The following is a 17956-nucleotide window of genomic DNA, read 5'->3' on the forward strand; positions in this document are numbered from 1 at the left end:
CACATCAGCTGACCCCCAACAGAACCATCTTTCTCTCGACCCCCTTTCGTGTCAGTGGGAAACGGGCCAATCGCCTGGCCAACCCCCGGGACCTCTGTGCCCTCGAGGGGTCAAAGGTCGCACAGGGAGTGCAGCTCAAGGCAAACAGTGTGAGAGACAAGGCCAAGTGCTGCAGGCCTTTGATCATCACAGGAGAGCACTGGCGAGGGGAACGCCGCTCTGCACCGTTATGTCCCGCTCCACCCGTGTTCCTCTCTCCATACACAACTACAGTCCATAACAAGATTTCAGGATGGTCAAAGACATGCTGGGCTTTTAAAGTTTATTATACCATAAATAACATTAAAAATAAAAAGACTATGAGATACTGTTGTTGTGCTAATGCTGCTTTGTTTTTTATTTGGTGAAGCTGGTGTGGCGGTGTCACTTTCCGAGCGCGGCTGGAGGTTTTGGCTGCTGCTAGAAAGTCTCGGAGCATCATTAAAGGCCTTTAGCACATAAACAAGCACCTTCCTTCAACACTTGGGAACACCAAAAACAATTTTCCAGACATGATGTTTAATGTTCTGTGGAAACCAAGTTTGGGAGAGAGAGAGAGCGAGCAAGCGCACGCAAGAGAGAGGGAGAGAGAGAGAGAGAGGGGAAAAAATCACTTTCAACAGGAGCCAAGGCCTTCAGAGTGTCTTCAGGGCTTGAAGGAGTGGGATTGCAAGGCCCCTGTGTGTTTTTAAGTTGTTAAGGCTCCTTCACAGAGAGTGATTTATTCCTGCTGAACACGGCGTGCCACATTACAGCATTGCGTCCGCAGCAACGGTACTGGACCGAGCTCCTGAGCCTGTTTGGCTTGGCAGCGAAAAAAACGCGACTCGACCCCAGTCGACGGCATCCACATGAATATAACTCTGAGAGACTGACAGAGAAATGTTGTGCTATTTACCAAGAACAATATTTAAAGCCCTGACGTGCAGAGGCCCCGGCAGGGAGAGGGGGGGGGTATGTGTGAGTGAGTTGGTACACGACAGGCGCGATTTGATTTGATTTGATTTAAGCCGCCAGTGCATCTAGGTCTGACAGGTGGCTGGCAAGCAGCAGCTTATTGTTGCCAAAGGCCGTCAGGCCATCCAGCTTAACCCATTCCTTCCCTGCGCGAGTCTGTGCCAAGCTTGTGTCTTTGAAAGTGTGTGTGTGTGTGTGTGTGTGTGTGTGTGTGTGTGTGTGTGTGTGTGTGTGTACAGTATGTGTGTGTTGGTCTGGGTTGGTCTGGGTCTGGCAAGGTGCCGGGTCTTTACCGTCAAAAAAAGCATAATGCCAATCCTTCCCCCACCCAAAATGTGCATAACGAACAAAAGTGAGAGTTCCCACATTGAGGTAGGAGCAGGTATTCAAGTGTGTGTTTGCATGTTTGCACCCGTCTGTGTGTACGTTTGCGTGCATAATCGCCTGAGAAAAGTGCAGCTATGGAAAGTCCCACAAGACTCCATGTCATCTACGCCATCCGACATCTCTCTCTCACTGGCACACACACACACACACACACACACACACACACACACACACACACACCGCACCACACAGGCCGACAATTTACGAAGCCGACGACAGCTCCACCTGATCGGCCGCCAGGCGCTGCGCGGAGGCAGGCCGGCCCCTGGAGCCGCGGGGACAGTGGAGCTGGCGCGCGGTCAAAGCCTCGGGAGAAATCTCATTAAGGAGCGCCGCGCTGGCCCCGCTTGACTTCGCTCGGCCCACACCGCACCGCACCACGCTACGCCGTGCCACGCCACTCTGGAGACAACACACCTTCGACACGCACACACACATCGCGCACACACACACACACACACACACACACACTTGCACACATGCAGAAAGACACAGCACGGCGTGCCAAAAAGCTGGCGAGACAGGCCATTGAGTAACGCTTATGAAAATGAAAGGGGCGGAAGACAGAGAGGAATGGGGGTGGGGTGGACTGGGAGTACCAGGTTCTCTCTGTGCTGTGTCTGGGACCTTAATCAAGGGCCAAATGAAGTTTCCAAAGCTGCAAAGAAAAATAACAGACGCACACACACACACACACACACACACACACACACACACATGGGGGGAGGCCAAAAGAGCTTGCTGAACAGTTTCTCAAGATTGTCATCTCGAAATACAACAAAGGCCACAGGAAGAATTCACAAAGAAGAACACTGCTCGCTCAGAGTCACACACACACACACACACACACACACACACATACACACACACACGGCACAGTAATCAAAGGCTCGCAAGCTCAGAGGAGCAACACATCAACATAATCACAGACGAAAAGCCCAAATCCCTCTCTCTTTTTCACTTGGGTCTGTGTTCTTGCTTAAGGGGGTAACATTACCAGTGTCGACTCTCCAGAGAGGAAACACCAGACCTCCTCCCCCACCCCAGCCCACCCCAGCCCAAAGCCCCAGTCCTCCCCCAGCACAATAAACAGGGTAAGATGAGAAACAGCACAGGGCTCTGGGGGATCGGCATCTGGTGTCGTCTTAACTTGGCGAGTGTGTGTGTGTGTGTGCGTGTGTCTGTTTGTGTGTGCGTGTGTGTGTGTGTGTGTGAAGGGGGGAGGGGGGTGAAGGCAGTCCCCTGACCCCACACACACCGGGAGCACGGAATGAGAAAAACAGGAGTCACCGTTAAAACCCGGCCTCTGCCTCCGCCGCTCAACTCGACCTCTTCAAAGTGACTGGCGCCTCGTACAGGCCGCTAGCCAGCCAGCCATGCAGCAGGTGAGAGCTGAGAACTGCTCAGTTGCTTAAATAAAGGCTCCACGGGACCTGAAAGGGGATGACTTGCAGACGTAGGGGGAATGGTGGGTTGGGTGTGTGTGGGGGGGGGGGGGGGGGGGTGTTGGGGAGGTTGGGGGCGGTGGGTGTAGGTGAAGATTGAGAAGACTGTGTCGCTTCAAAGGCAGAGAGTTTTGCAGCCATGAAATTAAGATCTCAGATAATCATATATCCAACCTGGCAGGGGACAGCTCTTCTTCAGGGGTGGAGAGGAGACTGAGCCAATTATTGTGTAACATGTTTCCATATCTGAAGCTTTGGTTGAGCAACTGAAAGGTTGTGTGAATGTGTGTGTCTCTCTCTGTGTGTGTGTGTGTGTGTATGTGTGTGTGTGTGTGTGTGCACTGCACGCGTGTCTAGGACCGTGACTTAGTCATGCACAGCATGCTCACACAATTGTCTAAAGCTACACAGCGCTTTAGATTTCGTCTAAGCTGACGACAACGTGCAGAGAGTGCCAATACACATACCTATGCAGCGCTGTAGCGCACACACACACACACATACACACACACACACATACACACACACGCCCACACACCCGCCCACACCCTCTTTACTGAAGTGGGCGCAATAAATCAAGCAATCATAACTGTGTCTGATAGCGACTCCCAAATGAGCACGCTAGAGAAGACCATCTGATCATCAACACATTCACTTCAAAGACACCAACTTTGCCTTTCGGACGAGCCCGTTAACGGTAACAGCCGGGGGGCCTTATCTCTCGCGCTACACACAGTAGCCGGGCGGTGTAATGTGTAGCTGCAGTGTGGTGGTGCGGTGGCAGGGGTGGGGCGGCGGGACACCTTCTCTCTGTGGCCGGACTGGAGACAGACTGCATGGCCCCGGCCCTGACAGCAATCACTCACAGCACACCCACTCGTCTTCCTGAACCCCAGGAAGGAAACGACCGCCGAGGCCCTCGGGGGGATCCGTCGTCGGGGCCGACTTTAGAGGAAGCTCCCGTATGATTAGGGGGGGCGGTGGGGGGTTGCTGTGTGGTCAGCACCCCAGCCACTAATGTCAATAGTGGACAAGAACGAGAAAGAATGAAACAGGGGACAGAAAGAGAGAGAGAGAGAGAGAGAGAGAGAGAGAGAGAGAAAGAGAAAGAGTGAGGGAGAGAGAAAGCACAGAGAAGGCGGGACCAGAGGGGAAAAAAGAGAAGGGGAGAGCCAGAGCGAGGGGCCTCCACATACCAGCGGGCTTACATCCTTATCTCTAGTTCACCGGACAGGTCAGCGAGCCTCCAGAGACACAGACGGGCCTTTCACAATGCCAGGGATACTAGTCCTGGCGGCTGACAATGGGCCGCGGCCTCTCAATAGACGACACCTGCAGCCCCGTTTCTGTGTCGTCAGCAAACTCTGGCTTTTTGTATCGCCTAAGCCATGAGTGGGTTATTTCTGGAACACACATTAACAAGGGCCTATCTTGGTGCTGTGTATTTGTGTGTGTGTGTGTGTGTGTGTGTGTGTGTGTGTGTGTGTGTGTATAAGAATGGGAGTATGGGGAGAATGCTGTCCTGGTGTTACCCTTTATGCGGTGGTTATAGCTTGCTTTTATGGGCCCGATTGTGCGCTGCCTCCAGTAATTTTTCACATGAGATTAACATTGCAAACATTGCTCGTCACATTACTCCATCCACATCAAAGGCGCCGGCATCCTCGCAGCCTCGGTAGAATATTAGTGCAGATTTACAGCCCTCATCTCCGCACTTCAGAAAACATGCTGATTCGGGCTTATCTCCCCAAGACCTCTCCCGGTGCACCTCCCCAGCTCCGAGAGTGAGCTCGGATTTTTAATGACCCATTTACAAAAGTTTTACACCTGCGAAGATAATCGCTTTACAACCCTCCCCCTGAGGACACAGTGCACACTGCCCAGCCTGTCCACTGGTAAACACGCAGGTATTTACTGGGCTTGGCCTGCAAAGGTGCGCCGAGTCTACTGGCGTTAACGTTTATCAGATGTTTGTCTTTGTAGACGAGATGTCAACACAGAAAAATCAGCTTTGGCTTCACATGGTCAACGGAATGGGGGAAAAAAAGGTACAAGAGGAAGAGGCTGGGGGGGAGGGGGAAGTTTCGGGAAATTGATGGTAGTTTGACGTCCCTTGGATGGAAAGACTTACAGGCGAATATGAACTCCAGGTGGACTTCTCCAGCTCGTTCACAGCCAGCCGATGAACCCACATGGGAAGTCTGGGATCCCCGAGGACACAAAGGAGGGGTTGAGAAAAGGCACGGAGACAGCCCGTCAACTCCGGCTTGATTTACCGGTCGCCTGCTCGGGCCAAGAGCAACAAATCATTGCATTATAGGCCTTTTTTGAACACGGCGGAGGTTTGTCTTCAGAAGTATGGAGCGTATGGGGAGCTCAGAGAGCCGTAGGCTGGGTGACCCCCATCTCCAAACCCTACCTCCCACCCCTCTCTCAATCTCTCTCTCTCATACACACACACACACACACACACACACACACACACACACACACACACACACTCACGCACTTCACACAAACACTTCATGCCTCAGCAGCCTGTGGGGTTACCCGCTGCAATCAGATCCTTCTCCCTACGCACGGGAAATCACAGAGCTTTACGGCAATCTCACGAGTTCACCGAGAAGGCAGTCCTCGTAAGACACATGAGTGAACTGTGTGTGTGTGTGTGTGTGTGGGACATAGTCCAGATAGCGGGTTGTGGTTGGTTCGTCGTCTGGGTGGCTGGTCGGGTGATTGGTTGGTCGGAGAGGGTGGTGTAGGGGGGGACCGACTGAATGAATCCAGACACTCGGGGGTAATTAGTCTGACAGTCCTGGGAAGGGAGGCGTTTGGGAGACATGTGCCGGATCAGACGCCAATCACCGCGAGAGCAGCCGTCGCAAGCTGCGGACGCCCCGCACGGGACACTTAGTCAAGAGCTTTACCCAGAGGGTGTGTGAAAGTGACAGCCACTTCAGCCTTTCACCAGTAAAAAACATGGAGAGATAGTCTGCCAAACAGGGTGTCCTCTGGATGACTTCAAGACACAAAGTCAAGTTAACCCTTTCCTGGCAAGACCCTTGGTCTATAAAACAACATTTGGTTGAAGCTAAACTAAACTGAACTGAGCTAAACACAAGACAAAGAGACTGATTCGATAGCAACGAGCTAACACAACTAGCAACTACAGTAGCCATTAGCAACACTTACAGTACGTCTGGACATCATCATGTCTAAACAGTAAGAGACTGTAAGATGTCCAAAACACACACAGCAGCACAAGGTCCAGTGTTCAGACATGTTTGACCTTTTCAGATGTGCCAGACCAGCTGGACCAGCCAACAGGAGAAACCAAAATATAAAAAACGTTCCACCAACATTTCACACCATTCTGGGGCACCGGAGGGTTTTGATGTGACATGGCTAAGAAACCCCACAGCTGGGTACAGAAACCAGAGGGCTGGTGCGGGCCTCGACCGGGACGGTCGGTCAGTTTATCAGGCGTCCACTATGAGGACAGACGGCGGGGCGAGCGAGCGAGCGAGCTGCTCGCCGGAGCCGCGCAGACATAAACACTGAGGGCTTTGAGGGCCGTCTGGTCTCTCCCTCGGCCGAGACGCACTTGCCGAGCCTGACACACCCCAGTTCCCACAAACGGCGAGACAAACCGAGGCTCAGTGGAGCTCGGCGGAGGACAGAGAGAGGCCTTGTGAGCGCCCGAGAGCCGACCGGTCCACGCCGGCTCGGAAAACCCTAGAATACTTTTTTTCTCGGCTCCACCTCCTGTAATTACATAATTGCGACTCCCATCAAAAACATCAGGTGTAAAATAGTTTTTAAAAGGGGGCATAAATATAGATCAAGGCCATAATGACATCAACTTCAAATGAATGCAGCGTGAAAGGCATGACAGATTGATGTGTGGAACGGCATTTTCAGGGCCATTTCTCAACTAACCGATTCATAGCTGCTGGGCAGCATGAGTCTCTAACATACTGCAACCGTGTCTGTGTGTGTACGTGTGTATGTGTGTGTGTGTGTGTGTGTGTGTGTGTGTGTGTGTGTGTGTGTGTGTGTGTGTGTGTGTATGTGTATGTTCTGTTGCTCCCCTGACTAGCTGGACTCTTTTCCCATAGGCTCTCAGGCAACTGTAGTCACTGTTCTGAACTTTATCCGTAATGACTAATTTCACAGTCCAAACTGTGGCATTCCTATGATCCCCTTTAATCTGTCTATAAGAAGAATAACGCAAGTTGCCATCAAACACCAAGTGAAACACAAGGAAATCAATGCAAGATCGCAACTGCATCAGCCTAGGCTTAAAATTACAGAAGTGGGTGGGTGCTGAATTACTTTGCCAAACTACTCTGTTCCTATTTTAATGAGATAAACCACAAGTAGTGCATAAGCACATGTGTGAAGAAAAAAAAAAACTGGTACAATCGCTCAGACGCCATGCAGAAGGAACAGCTTTGAAGCATCAAAAATGAATCAGCACGCACAGTTTGCTTCACGCTCTTTCCCTTCGGGCAATCCGAGTCTGTTTCGCTGGTAACTCTGAGGTTCTACTGCCAAGGAGGCACAAAGGAGAGGAAGAACTTCACAACTTCAAAAAGCTCTGAATAAGACATTCTAATAGTTTCTCTCAACCAACGCAGGCACCAATCCATACGTATATACAAGAAAAAAAAAACCTTTGAAATCGACCAGGCTATCGACTCTTCTGGAATGGCCAAGTGACTGTCCCCAGGCCACCACACCAAACCATATATATTTTTTGAATACTAAAGGGCTAGCCATTGTTTAAATATCTCACATCAACATGCACTTGAACGTCATTGTAGGTAAGCTTAATTACAAGCAACACCTTCCAAACGTCACTAATCTGAAGCCTTAAAGTCCCCTTAACCATCTGCAAGACTATAAACAGCAACTATATAATTGTATAGGGGTAATGCACGTGAGCACCGACACTTTTGGCCTCAGGTGACCTGAATAAACTCCATGGCGTCTCTGTTCCCTGTATGTCTCCCCACGCTCTAATTAGAAACCCCATACACATACATACACATACACAGACACAGACACACACACACACACACACACACACACACACACACACACACACACACACACACACACACAGTTCTGCCCTGTGCCCCCAGCTCTGGGGTGTGGCAGCACAAGAGCCAACGTCCAGCAGCAGCGGTAGCCCTTTGGACCATTTCGGTCCTAAAGTCACTACTGCAGTCAAAACGTTTTGTGGCCGCGAAGACTAAATAAAGCAGCCAGCATTATACAAGAAAGACAAAGTTCACAAAGCCAAGGTTCATGCCTGCCGCCGTTATGGTCAAAGCTCAGAAATGGGATAGATGCCTGTGCCTGTGGCTTCGGTTAGCCTTCCGCTGAACCCACAACTGGTGCTACAGAGGATGGGCACTGGTGGGGGTGTGGGGGGGTGGGGGACTGTGCTACACACCTCCACCTCCACCCCACACTTCCCACCTCCAGTCTGCTGCTGCTGCCGCCACATCAAGAGGTCACGAGGTGAACGTGGCACCTGTGCCGGGGAATAAACACGGCCCGGGACCCCGAGCAACGGGGGTCATCCTTCTGGCCGCGGCGCTCCACTGTTCTGAGGACGCGTCTACCGAAAACATCCCCCTTAAGGAACGAGGCGCCCCGCCGCCACACCTCAGGGCCGCGGCGCCGGCAGGAAAAAGGCAGACGGACGTGGCGAGGAGGGGCACAATGATCCCCTGAGCACTGTTTATTCAAGACCACATCCTCCGTCCACACAAACAGGGCTTAAAACAGACCCACGGTCATGGCCACTTCACCCGATGTTTAAAGCTTCAGGAGGTGCTATTACAGGTCACTGTCGGGCGCAGCGCCTTGACTTCCCAGACGACGTGCATGGGCAAAATTAGCTCTGCTTGCATTACCTCAGATAGCTAGACAGGCACGAGACTAGCGGTGAGGGACTGAGAGGCTGACATTCACTATGGAACTCTCGGGGTAGAATTCCAGCATTTAACATGGAATTCTGTGGATAGAATTTCACAGAGCCTTACAGATAGATCTGAGCCATATACTGTAGATACATATGGCTCTGAGATAGATATCTAGGGCTCTGGAATTTCAGCATTGAACATGGATATATTCACAGCACGCAGTTGAAATCCTTAAATTCATGAACGTGACTTGGCTTTATTTTTGAGGCAAAAAAACAGTCACTCTTAACAGCCGTCAGCATTTGATAAACACTGGTGAAATATCCGCTGGGATTTTGTTTACTATTATACCTGACAGAGAATCCGTGTTATGTGGCTAAGCTGCTGCCTAGCCGGTAAAACAGGTTTAAATGGCTATAGCCTACATTTCAAAACAATTAAGGTAGAATATTGAATGAGGTAGAAACAATGGTACATGTTTATATGCAATGCTGTCGATGCCGCTTCCAATGTTTGTTTAGATCCAGTGATATTGCAGTCATGGAAACAGCACGTCACTTCGGTACTCTATTCCAGAAATCTAACTCTGGTTAGTAATGCATTGATGTCCAGCAGAAAGCCCAGAAAAGGAAAACCATACCAGAAGCACCCTGACCTCCTCTACCCCTCATCTAGCCACGTGTCTGGTAGAGGACTACTCCACTAAGGAGGTGACCCACCACACTCACTTTATTCACAAGTTTGAATAACACCATTTTGGTAGGAACACAGATATGATAAAGCAGAACATGGAAAGTCACTGCACATAAATCTTCATATTACTCTCCTTAACCATTTGCCATATGCACAGACCACACATTTTATGCATGAGTAAGGGATAGCTTTGTCACTTTTTCTATTACATATTCTTTATTACACCATAATTATGCTACTGATTTCACGGCAAAATATTATCCAGTAAGGATGAAAGATGACGCGTTGATAATATGTACTTACAAAACCTACGTCTAAGTCTGGGATTATGGTCAAGTGCAGAGTGGTAAGAGCTGCCGCTCACATTCAGAAACAGTGCCTTGCGCTGCCGCTGAAGGCACATTCACAACGTATCAGCAATGCAACAGCAATGTGTCATGAGCCCTCTTGCTTATTGTGATATCCCTGATCTTGCATTTTCCTCCACACTCTCAAACCACATTCAAAGTCTAAAGAACATGCAGCACAGATAGAACCAGCACAAAGGAAAGACTTGCACAAATGTACTCTCTCTCACACACACACACACACACACACACACACTTGCGTGCACACGCGCTCACACACACACACACACACACATCACATCAAAGGGATAAAGAAACAGCATGATTATGTTAGGTTGATTAACGCTATATTTAGATAGATAATGTGCTAATTAGGACTTGAACATACTTAATATGCACAAACCCATCAATCCAAAGATGTCTGGGAAGGAATATTTTAACCCATGTTAGCAATAATAAAAGCCCCAGCAATTCATTTAGACTTGATGTCGTGATTTAACTTAAATTTGCATTTAAAAGTCAATGAGAGCAACAACAACAAAAAAAATTTTGCCTTCAAGAAACACTTCAGTGAAACCATCATGAAAGAGGGAGAAACTCTTTGAAATGATCCTCAGCTATCCATTGCTCCACAGTGAGCAGATATTTGGAAAACAAAGCCAAAATCTCAACTGCTAATCCCCAGGGATTCAGTGCGCATTCCAGGGGACGGCTTTGATCTCCGGAGCGCATCCGGACAGCTAAAGCCATAGACACACGGCACCCTCTCACACACACGCACACAGGCGCCACAGCAGTTCCCTGCAATACACCCCCACCACACACCCCCACACACATACACACACACACACACAAAACCACCCATAACTAGAATAACTACTCTTCTGCTCTCACACACAAAAATACACACACACACACACACACACACACACACACACACACACACACACACACACACACCCACACACACACACACACACACACACACACACACACACACATATGCCTTCAAAGTAGAGCATAGAGAGAGGTCCATCATCTCTAGATTACAGAAGACTCACAGACTGCGGGCATGCATTAGACTCGGAGGTGCCAGATCACTTACACCAAGCGATCGGGGCACTTCCTGTTGACATGCTGGCGCACACAGCCAATGGGGGCAAACTGACACTCCGTCCCACTCAGAGCACGCTCTCAGCCCAACTTTCCCACACTACCCCCCCCCCCCCCCCCCCCCCCCCCACCTAACAATCCTTAAGGGAGATGTGTGCATGCATCTGGATTTCGCCCCCCCTTTAAGTCATTACCGTCCCTCCCACCATTAAGGGATATATGATATGAGAGGTGACATATGCGCCACCTGTACTTACCCCCCCCCCCCCCCCCCAACCCCTACCCCCTACCCCCATTACCCCCTTCCTCCAGTCCTGCAGCTACATAAACTCAAGACTTCCTTTACCCCCCTGGCTCTCATGGGAAACTATCAGAGGCCCTCTCTGGCCAGGTGCTGTGGCCCTTGGGTTCTCTGGGGACGAGACCTTTCTTCTCGCAGAAACACAACGACAAACTTCTCCCAGCCTCTTCAAAGCGAGCGACAACAGCCGTCTCCCAGGGGAGCGGAGAGGAGCAGAGCATTGTGGGAGAGGGGCAAATGACACAGCGAGCACAGGAGGGCAGCTGGTGGGAAATATTAAGGGACAGAGAAAGAGAAAGAGAGAGAGAGAGAGGGAAAGAGAAAGAGAGGGAAAGGGGGAAAAGAGAGCACGGGAGGCATGAAGCTTGAATTTAAAGGAGCATTCACTCTCACAACAAGACCCCTTGCTTTTTTGAAGGCAAAGAAATAAGTCACTGTGTGTGTGTATGAGGGGAGGGGAGGAGTGGGGCTAGTGCTTTAAGAAGAAGGTAGAGCACGGAAAGAGAGAGAGAGAGAGAAACAAAAAATACTTTGCAGAACTCGCTGAGTTTCTTTCTTGTGATTGCGACTGTAGAGTTTCCTGAAAGTTCTGAGGCTTCTGTGTGTGAGGGCACAGCCACCTGGTGAGAGCCACACGGGTGGTGGCACAGGCAGTTCCGCTGCGATTCAATCCGAGCACTATGCCTGTCGTCGGCCATCTTTCAGGCTTTCTTTCTTTTTTCTGCCTGTGCCTGTTTTGTGCACCGTTAAGATGGGAGCCCTTTTTCTTGAAAAAAAAATGGAGGGGGGGGGGGGGGGGGGGGGCAAGACCCGGGAACTCCTGTAGAGTGAGCTGGAGTGGGGGCCCACTATTTACCACACTTGAAGGGGGTGTTTGAATGATGGGGGTGGGGGTGGAGGGGGTTGTCAAACGGCACTACGCCTACTCCCCAGCCCATTTCCAATGCAGTCTCATTTCATCAAGAACAACCAGGGAAGCCGCAGGGTAAACGCAAGAAACAGATGGGAGGCAGAGAGAAGGGACAGAGGGGCGAATAAAAATGGGGGTTCTGTGGGGGTGACATGGCAAAGCCAGACAATGCTGCACCAAAGCTAAGAAGATAAAAATGATTCTCAACATATGTTGAATGTTTTGCTTTCACTAAAAAAAAAAAAACGCACAGGGGCACACACAGAACTCCTTGGGAGGTATGAGAGAACAGACAAGCAGTGTCAAAAGGATCATGATTGGACAAATGTGACCACCTCAGCGGTAGTGGATTAGCTGAAGTGTAACCTCCAAACATCCAAACCCCGGCTGGGTCTCTGAGGGGGACTTCAAGAGTGCTAATCCCAGCAAGAGTGATCGTTCAGGGGGCCCGCGCCAGCTCTGCTCTCCACTCATCCCCAGCCGCCTCAGACGAGCTCAGCTCAGCTCACCCACCACTTACAGCCTCACACAATTCCATTCAAGGGGTGCTAATGAAAACAAGCTCGCTAATGTAATCAGTTATGTAAAACAAACACACTTTCCATAAAAGTGTTTTCCCTCTCTTCTCTCTCACTCTCTCTCTCTCTCTCACACACACACACACACTCAAAGTCTCTCTCTCTCTCACTCACTTTCTCACACACACACACACACACACACACACACACACACACACACACACACACACACACACACACACACACACACACACACACACACACACACACACACACACACACACACACCACACACACCACAGCCATCATGGTACCCTTTCAGGACCACTGAGAAGGGAGGCTCAGATCAAAAGGATTCCAGGCCCAGGCTCCCCACTGTCACCACCATCTAACCCACATTCTGAAGGACCCCCATTCAGCTCGGGGGTACCATGGAACAACAGTTATAAATAACTATCTCACCAGGTATGCTCCATAACATGGACAGCTCTTAAAATATTACGGTTCAAATTCGCATGCTGGTGTTATTAGTTTCAAAGGCCCACTCCACCAGAGCAATCCATATCAAATGTGGGTGGAAAAATATAAAGGATTTGAGAAAGCAGAAGGTCTTGCTCTTCTGCTGCTTCAGACAGAGTGACATTAATAATAAACACACAAGATGCTCTTCCAAATATCTAGAAAGTCCTGAAAAATTCTCCAAACTGTGCCAAACAAAAGTAGAAAAAAGAAAACCCGCCCCAGAACTGCTTCAAGGTACCATAATTCAATGAAATATTCAGGGATACAGCCACTTTGTTTCGAGCAAGACAAGAGGGAAAAATACCCAAATAAATATTTATGTCCAGAACACCTTCTGTCCTATTTTATTCATTTTCCCTGCAGTGCTGGGAAAGCCATTAGGCACATAGAATTCAATTATTTATAAAACAGAGCTCCTCCGAGTCCAAATTGTTGAAACGGTCCAGCTCCTTCGACAGGGTTTCTTTTCCGCCCTCGCCAAAATCTCACTTCACACCATCTGGGAAACGAACAAACGCCGCACAAAAGACTCCCACCCCTTTCAGAGAAAGGTCCTCATCGTCACGCCCTTGAGTCCAGAGGACTCACCACTGAGGTCACTCTCAGGGCTAACTGCATGGAGGCAGCCGCCATTGGACCTTACACTGAAAATGAGATCCTAAATTGTCCTGATGTCCTCTGAGCACTCCATGAGATGAACAAATACATGCTCAAATCTTTCAAAACACATTTTGCTTCAAGTGGATAAGATGCTGAATCAATTAGCAGAATCTGATCACTTCTATAGTGCTCAGTGTTTATGTCCTAAAAGAATAGGCCTTTAATCTGATAACCTAAACAAAGAAATTGTTTATGTGTGCTACATCTCCAGACCACTACATCAGTTGAAACCAAAGAATATTTGGTTGAAACCATCTCAATTAATACAACCAATTGTGTCCAAACTGAGAGAACAGTGTGTTCAAATGCTGTCAATAATAAAACGATAGCATGAAGGGGGAAATGGACCAAAGAACATATTTTCATGTACTTTGGTCCAGAGGCATTCACTCCAAATTCCTTCCAGTAATTCTCACTTCCTGTTCAGTATATCAAAGGCGTCCTCTAGACAGCTTACTTTTACTTCCTCATAGCATTCTCCACTTCTCCAGCGAGACACGCTGAATTTATTTTTGAATGAATACATCAGATTTGGAAAAGTAAGTATGCCATATTCAGTTCCTTCACCCAAGTTTAGAGGCCAATGGAAATATGCCAGTTAGGTATGGGGGAAAAAAAAATCTGTTTGCAAAGCCATCCAAAATTTGGACTTGCACAGATTATTTTTAATCTCTTCCACAGCCTCAAGATGCCTCTACCCATGAACAGGTAACTGATGCTCTCATTTAACAGTGACCACTTGAAAGGATGCAAAGATGGGTTTGGCATCCTGCTGGTTGAGTGGACTGGAGCTGAGCATCCTAGTGGATTTCTGATGAGCTCTCAATCCTCAAAAAATGCTTTTGAGACGAACCCCCCAACCAAAAGAGGCTTAAGGTTTCTCTGAAGCGTTTCCAGAGGATTTCGCCTCTCGACAACAACAACACTCTCTATGTGTTTACTACGATGCCAAATACGAAACAGACATGACCTTTACTAGCCCAGACCTCAGACTCACAATGCAGCCCTGTCACCAGATTGTCAGGCTGTAATGCTTTCAAGTCAGGCGTGATGTATTACCTCAAGAAAAACCTAGCATCTGTTCCTGGGCTTGACACATTTGTTCCCAGCACAGTCCAATAGCCCCATGCAAGGGATGTGGTGAAAAAAACCTCTCTGGTACTCTCTCTCTCCAAATTCTTAGGCTGTAACATCTATCATATGTGGGGAAAGGAGTTGTGAGAACATGTTAACTATACTGGCTATTCGCTTCAGTAGAATACACATCTCAAGCATAGTGCCGTGCTTTCACTATGCCTGTCTGTTTATAATTTGCAACCACACTTTACCATTCAGCAAGAATAAACAATAATCCCTCACCTCCAGCTTCAAAGAGATCATTTGCAATTACAAAGGAAATCTTCCTGGCAACCATTAAAAAGCCACCATTATGTGCAAGGCATACGTGTATTCCAAAACTTCATTGCTAATCACCACTGAACCAACCCTTTCAGAAAAGTCAGACTTCTAAAAGTCTAATGAGGCACAGAGAATTGAATAACTCCTTTCTTGCACGTTGTTCGAAGTCGTGAAATAATCTGTCGACACAAAGACGGAATCCTAACGGATAATATTACAGTTGCAACGCCAATATTTTTGCGTAATGTTAATTCATTTACACCTCATGGCGTGGCAAAGCGCAATTGTTTAGAAACAAAGCGGGAAAACGGCTTCCAGCGTCATTTGGACTAATTAGGACAACAAAATGAGGAAGTATTTTTGCGTCACTGTTAATCAGTAATAAATAGACTATATAAAGATTAATAATTAATCTGATGCATCTAATTAGAACAACTTCAGAACTTCAAAGAGGGATCATCTTTTTTGAGGACTATTGCGCCACGCAGTCTCAAACCTCTTAAAACTTCAGGCATGGAAAACAATATTGTGCTGATTCTGTTTAATTTCCAAACTGCAATCAAAGACCTCTAAAAAAAAACTTTAGCCCATAACAATCCGCACCGACAAGCTTCACCAAAAATTTGGAACAGACCAGAGGACTAAACTTTCTTCTTGAAAACTTCACCGAAGGTATACGCATGCAGCGTACACTTCCAAAGTGAACGACTTCGAAAACGTACATGCAAGACAAACAATTTGATCAACTAAACACCGTATTCACTTACCCGACCAGACAGCCCGCAGGTACTTTTATGGTGACAGTCTTGTTCAAGTCTTGAGCCCGTGCAGTAATACTTCTGTTTAACGATCCAATCATCGATCCCTTTTCTTGCTAAACAGGCATTAACTACGAAACTGTCACCTAAGAGAAAGAAGAAGAAGACATTGTAACATTGTAATAATGAAATGACTTTAATGTGTTTCATTCACCGCTTTGCCAATGTTACCACGCTCAACATGCTCAATGGTCCGCAAGATTTGCAGTCGTCAAGAGGAATTTCGCGTAGATTAAGGTACATAAATGATTTTACATATGCTCTCAAATTCAAACAATGCATTCAATAAAGTACACTCACCTTCCGGGCTCTCCCTTGGTTTACAAATTGCAGCTTTTCGTGCCAAATAAGAGAAAGACAGAGAAAGAGGAGAGGTGAGCTATTACTCCAAAGAACTCGGGAAACGAGATTTTAGACTACTTTGTGCATATGTAATTAAAAACGGTTGACCTTACCATGTTTCGAATGAAGTTTACCCATTTCTCTGCATCGGGTTACAATGGAAAACCATCCGATTTATAGTAATCCAGATTTTACAATCGTCCGTAAGTAAGGCAGGCAACGCGCTCAGTACATCCTACGGCGACAGGGCTATGCTGTCTTTGATCCGAGCGAAGCTCTTCCTCCCGTCTCCCTTCCAAGTGGAGAGGAGGCGGTTACCAAAACCCGCACTTCAACCACTGAAGGAACATGATTGACACCTCGCCCGAGATTAGACAACTCACGGGCAGGCTCGCTGTGTTTTATTGGTCCGTGGCGGCACATGAAAGCGAGTCGAGATTCTTTTGGAGTCTCCAAATATAAAGAGAGCAGCCCCCACACGCCATATTCAGAGGGAGACAACTGGGCGAAAGCAGGGAGCGGGGCGCAAAGCAACTGCCTTTAAAGATCCCCAGCTCTGTCAATTTAAAGCAAAATGCAAAACTACTGTGGTAGTCATTTGCATTCAAATGCAACCGAGGTTTCAATCATGTCTTCTTTCTTGATCGCTCTTTTAATGAAGATTTACTGTTGAGGGCGAAGGCGGCATATAAATCAGCCAAAGACTACTAAGGGAAAGTTTTGCTTTCTTGTGTGGACAAAATGTTGAATTTTGATACATGACCAGAGATGAATGGTATTTGATTGGAGTGCTTTCAGTTGGCTCTTTAATATGCTATCCTTATTCGTAGTGGAGAACAGAGACATTTTTATTTTGTCTCCTTTTTGTTATAAAAATGACCTCAATTTGATCTACTATTTAAGATCATACAATGTGATTTATTTCTAAATCAATGCAGTGATCTCAAAAAAACAAAATAGTAGAATCTGCAAAGTAAATGTGTGCACTATTATATATAATATAGTTTTCCCAGAAATTATGCAAGGAACTGCAAATTCCATTTGCATCGGGCATTTCTCACTAGACTTCATTCTAACGGACCTTCAATTATAAACAGGCCTGATGGTCAAGACTATGTTGACATTTTACATTCCTGGTCAGTCCTAGAAGCAGACACCTGTGGCTACCATACCCTACAGCTCTGAGGCTATAGGCTTCCATGCCCTCCTCTCTCTCCACCAACCCTGAACCAGGCCCCCTATTACCAGAAACCCACAAAGCACTGCAGCAGCAACAGCAGCAGCAGCAGCAGATAATATCACTGGCGTTGGCCTGTGTAAGCACATCTACAGGCAGCCAAAAACTCACTTGAGTCAGTTAACTGCAGCCGCTCCTCCGACACGGTCTCGCTGTAGAGAGAGAGAGGCTCACTCGTCCCTGTGGACATCAGTCTACAGATCGGGGAGGGAGATAGCGCTGGTGGTTGACACTGTGGCGCACAGGGACATAGTACAAGGTCTCCCGCCCTCTCTTTCTCTCTCTCTCTCTCTCTCTCTCTCTCTCTCTCTCTCTCTCTCTGGTTTCTCTGAA

At 48.0% G+C, this 17956-nt stretch overlaps 1 protein-coding gene across 1 annotated transcript in view; it reads right to left on the bottom strand.

Moving 5' to 3' along the window:
* Positions 1–16704, bottom strand: part of nkd1 (NKD inhibitor of WNT signaling pathway 1) — a 32006-nt gene extending 15302 nt beyond the window's left edge. The window contains exons 1-3 of the mRNA XM_062549341.1: positions 16500–16704; positions 16345–16377; positions 15994–16130 (exon numbers count right to left, since the gene is read on the bottom strand). Coding sequence (XP_062405325.1) covers positions 15994–16130; positions 16345–16377; positions 16500–16524 — 195 coding nt within the window. The 5' untranslated portion in view covers positions 16525–16704. The remainder of the gene's footprint in view (positions 1–15993; positions 16131–16344; positions 16378–16499) is intronic.
* Between the last annotated feature and the right edge of the window lie 1252 nt (positions 16705–17956).

The sequence above is a fragment of the Sardina pilchardus genome, chromosome 11 (genome assembly GCF_963854185.1).
Source record: "Sardina pilchardus chromosome 11, fSarPil1.1, whole genome shotgun sequence".
Lineage (NCBI taxonomy): Eukaryota > Metazoa > Chordata > Actinopteri > Clupeiformes > Clupeidae > Sardina > Sardina pilchardus.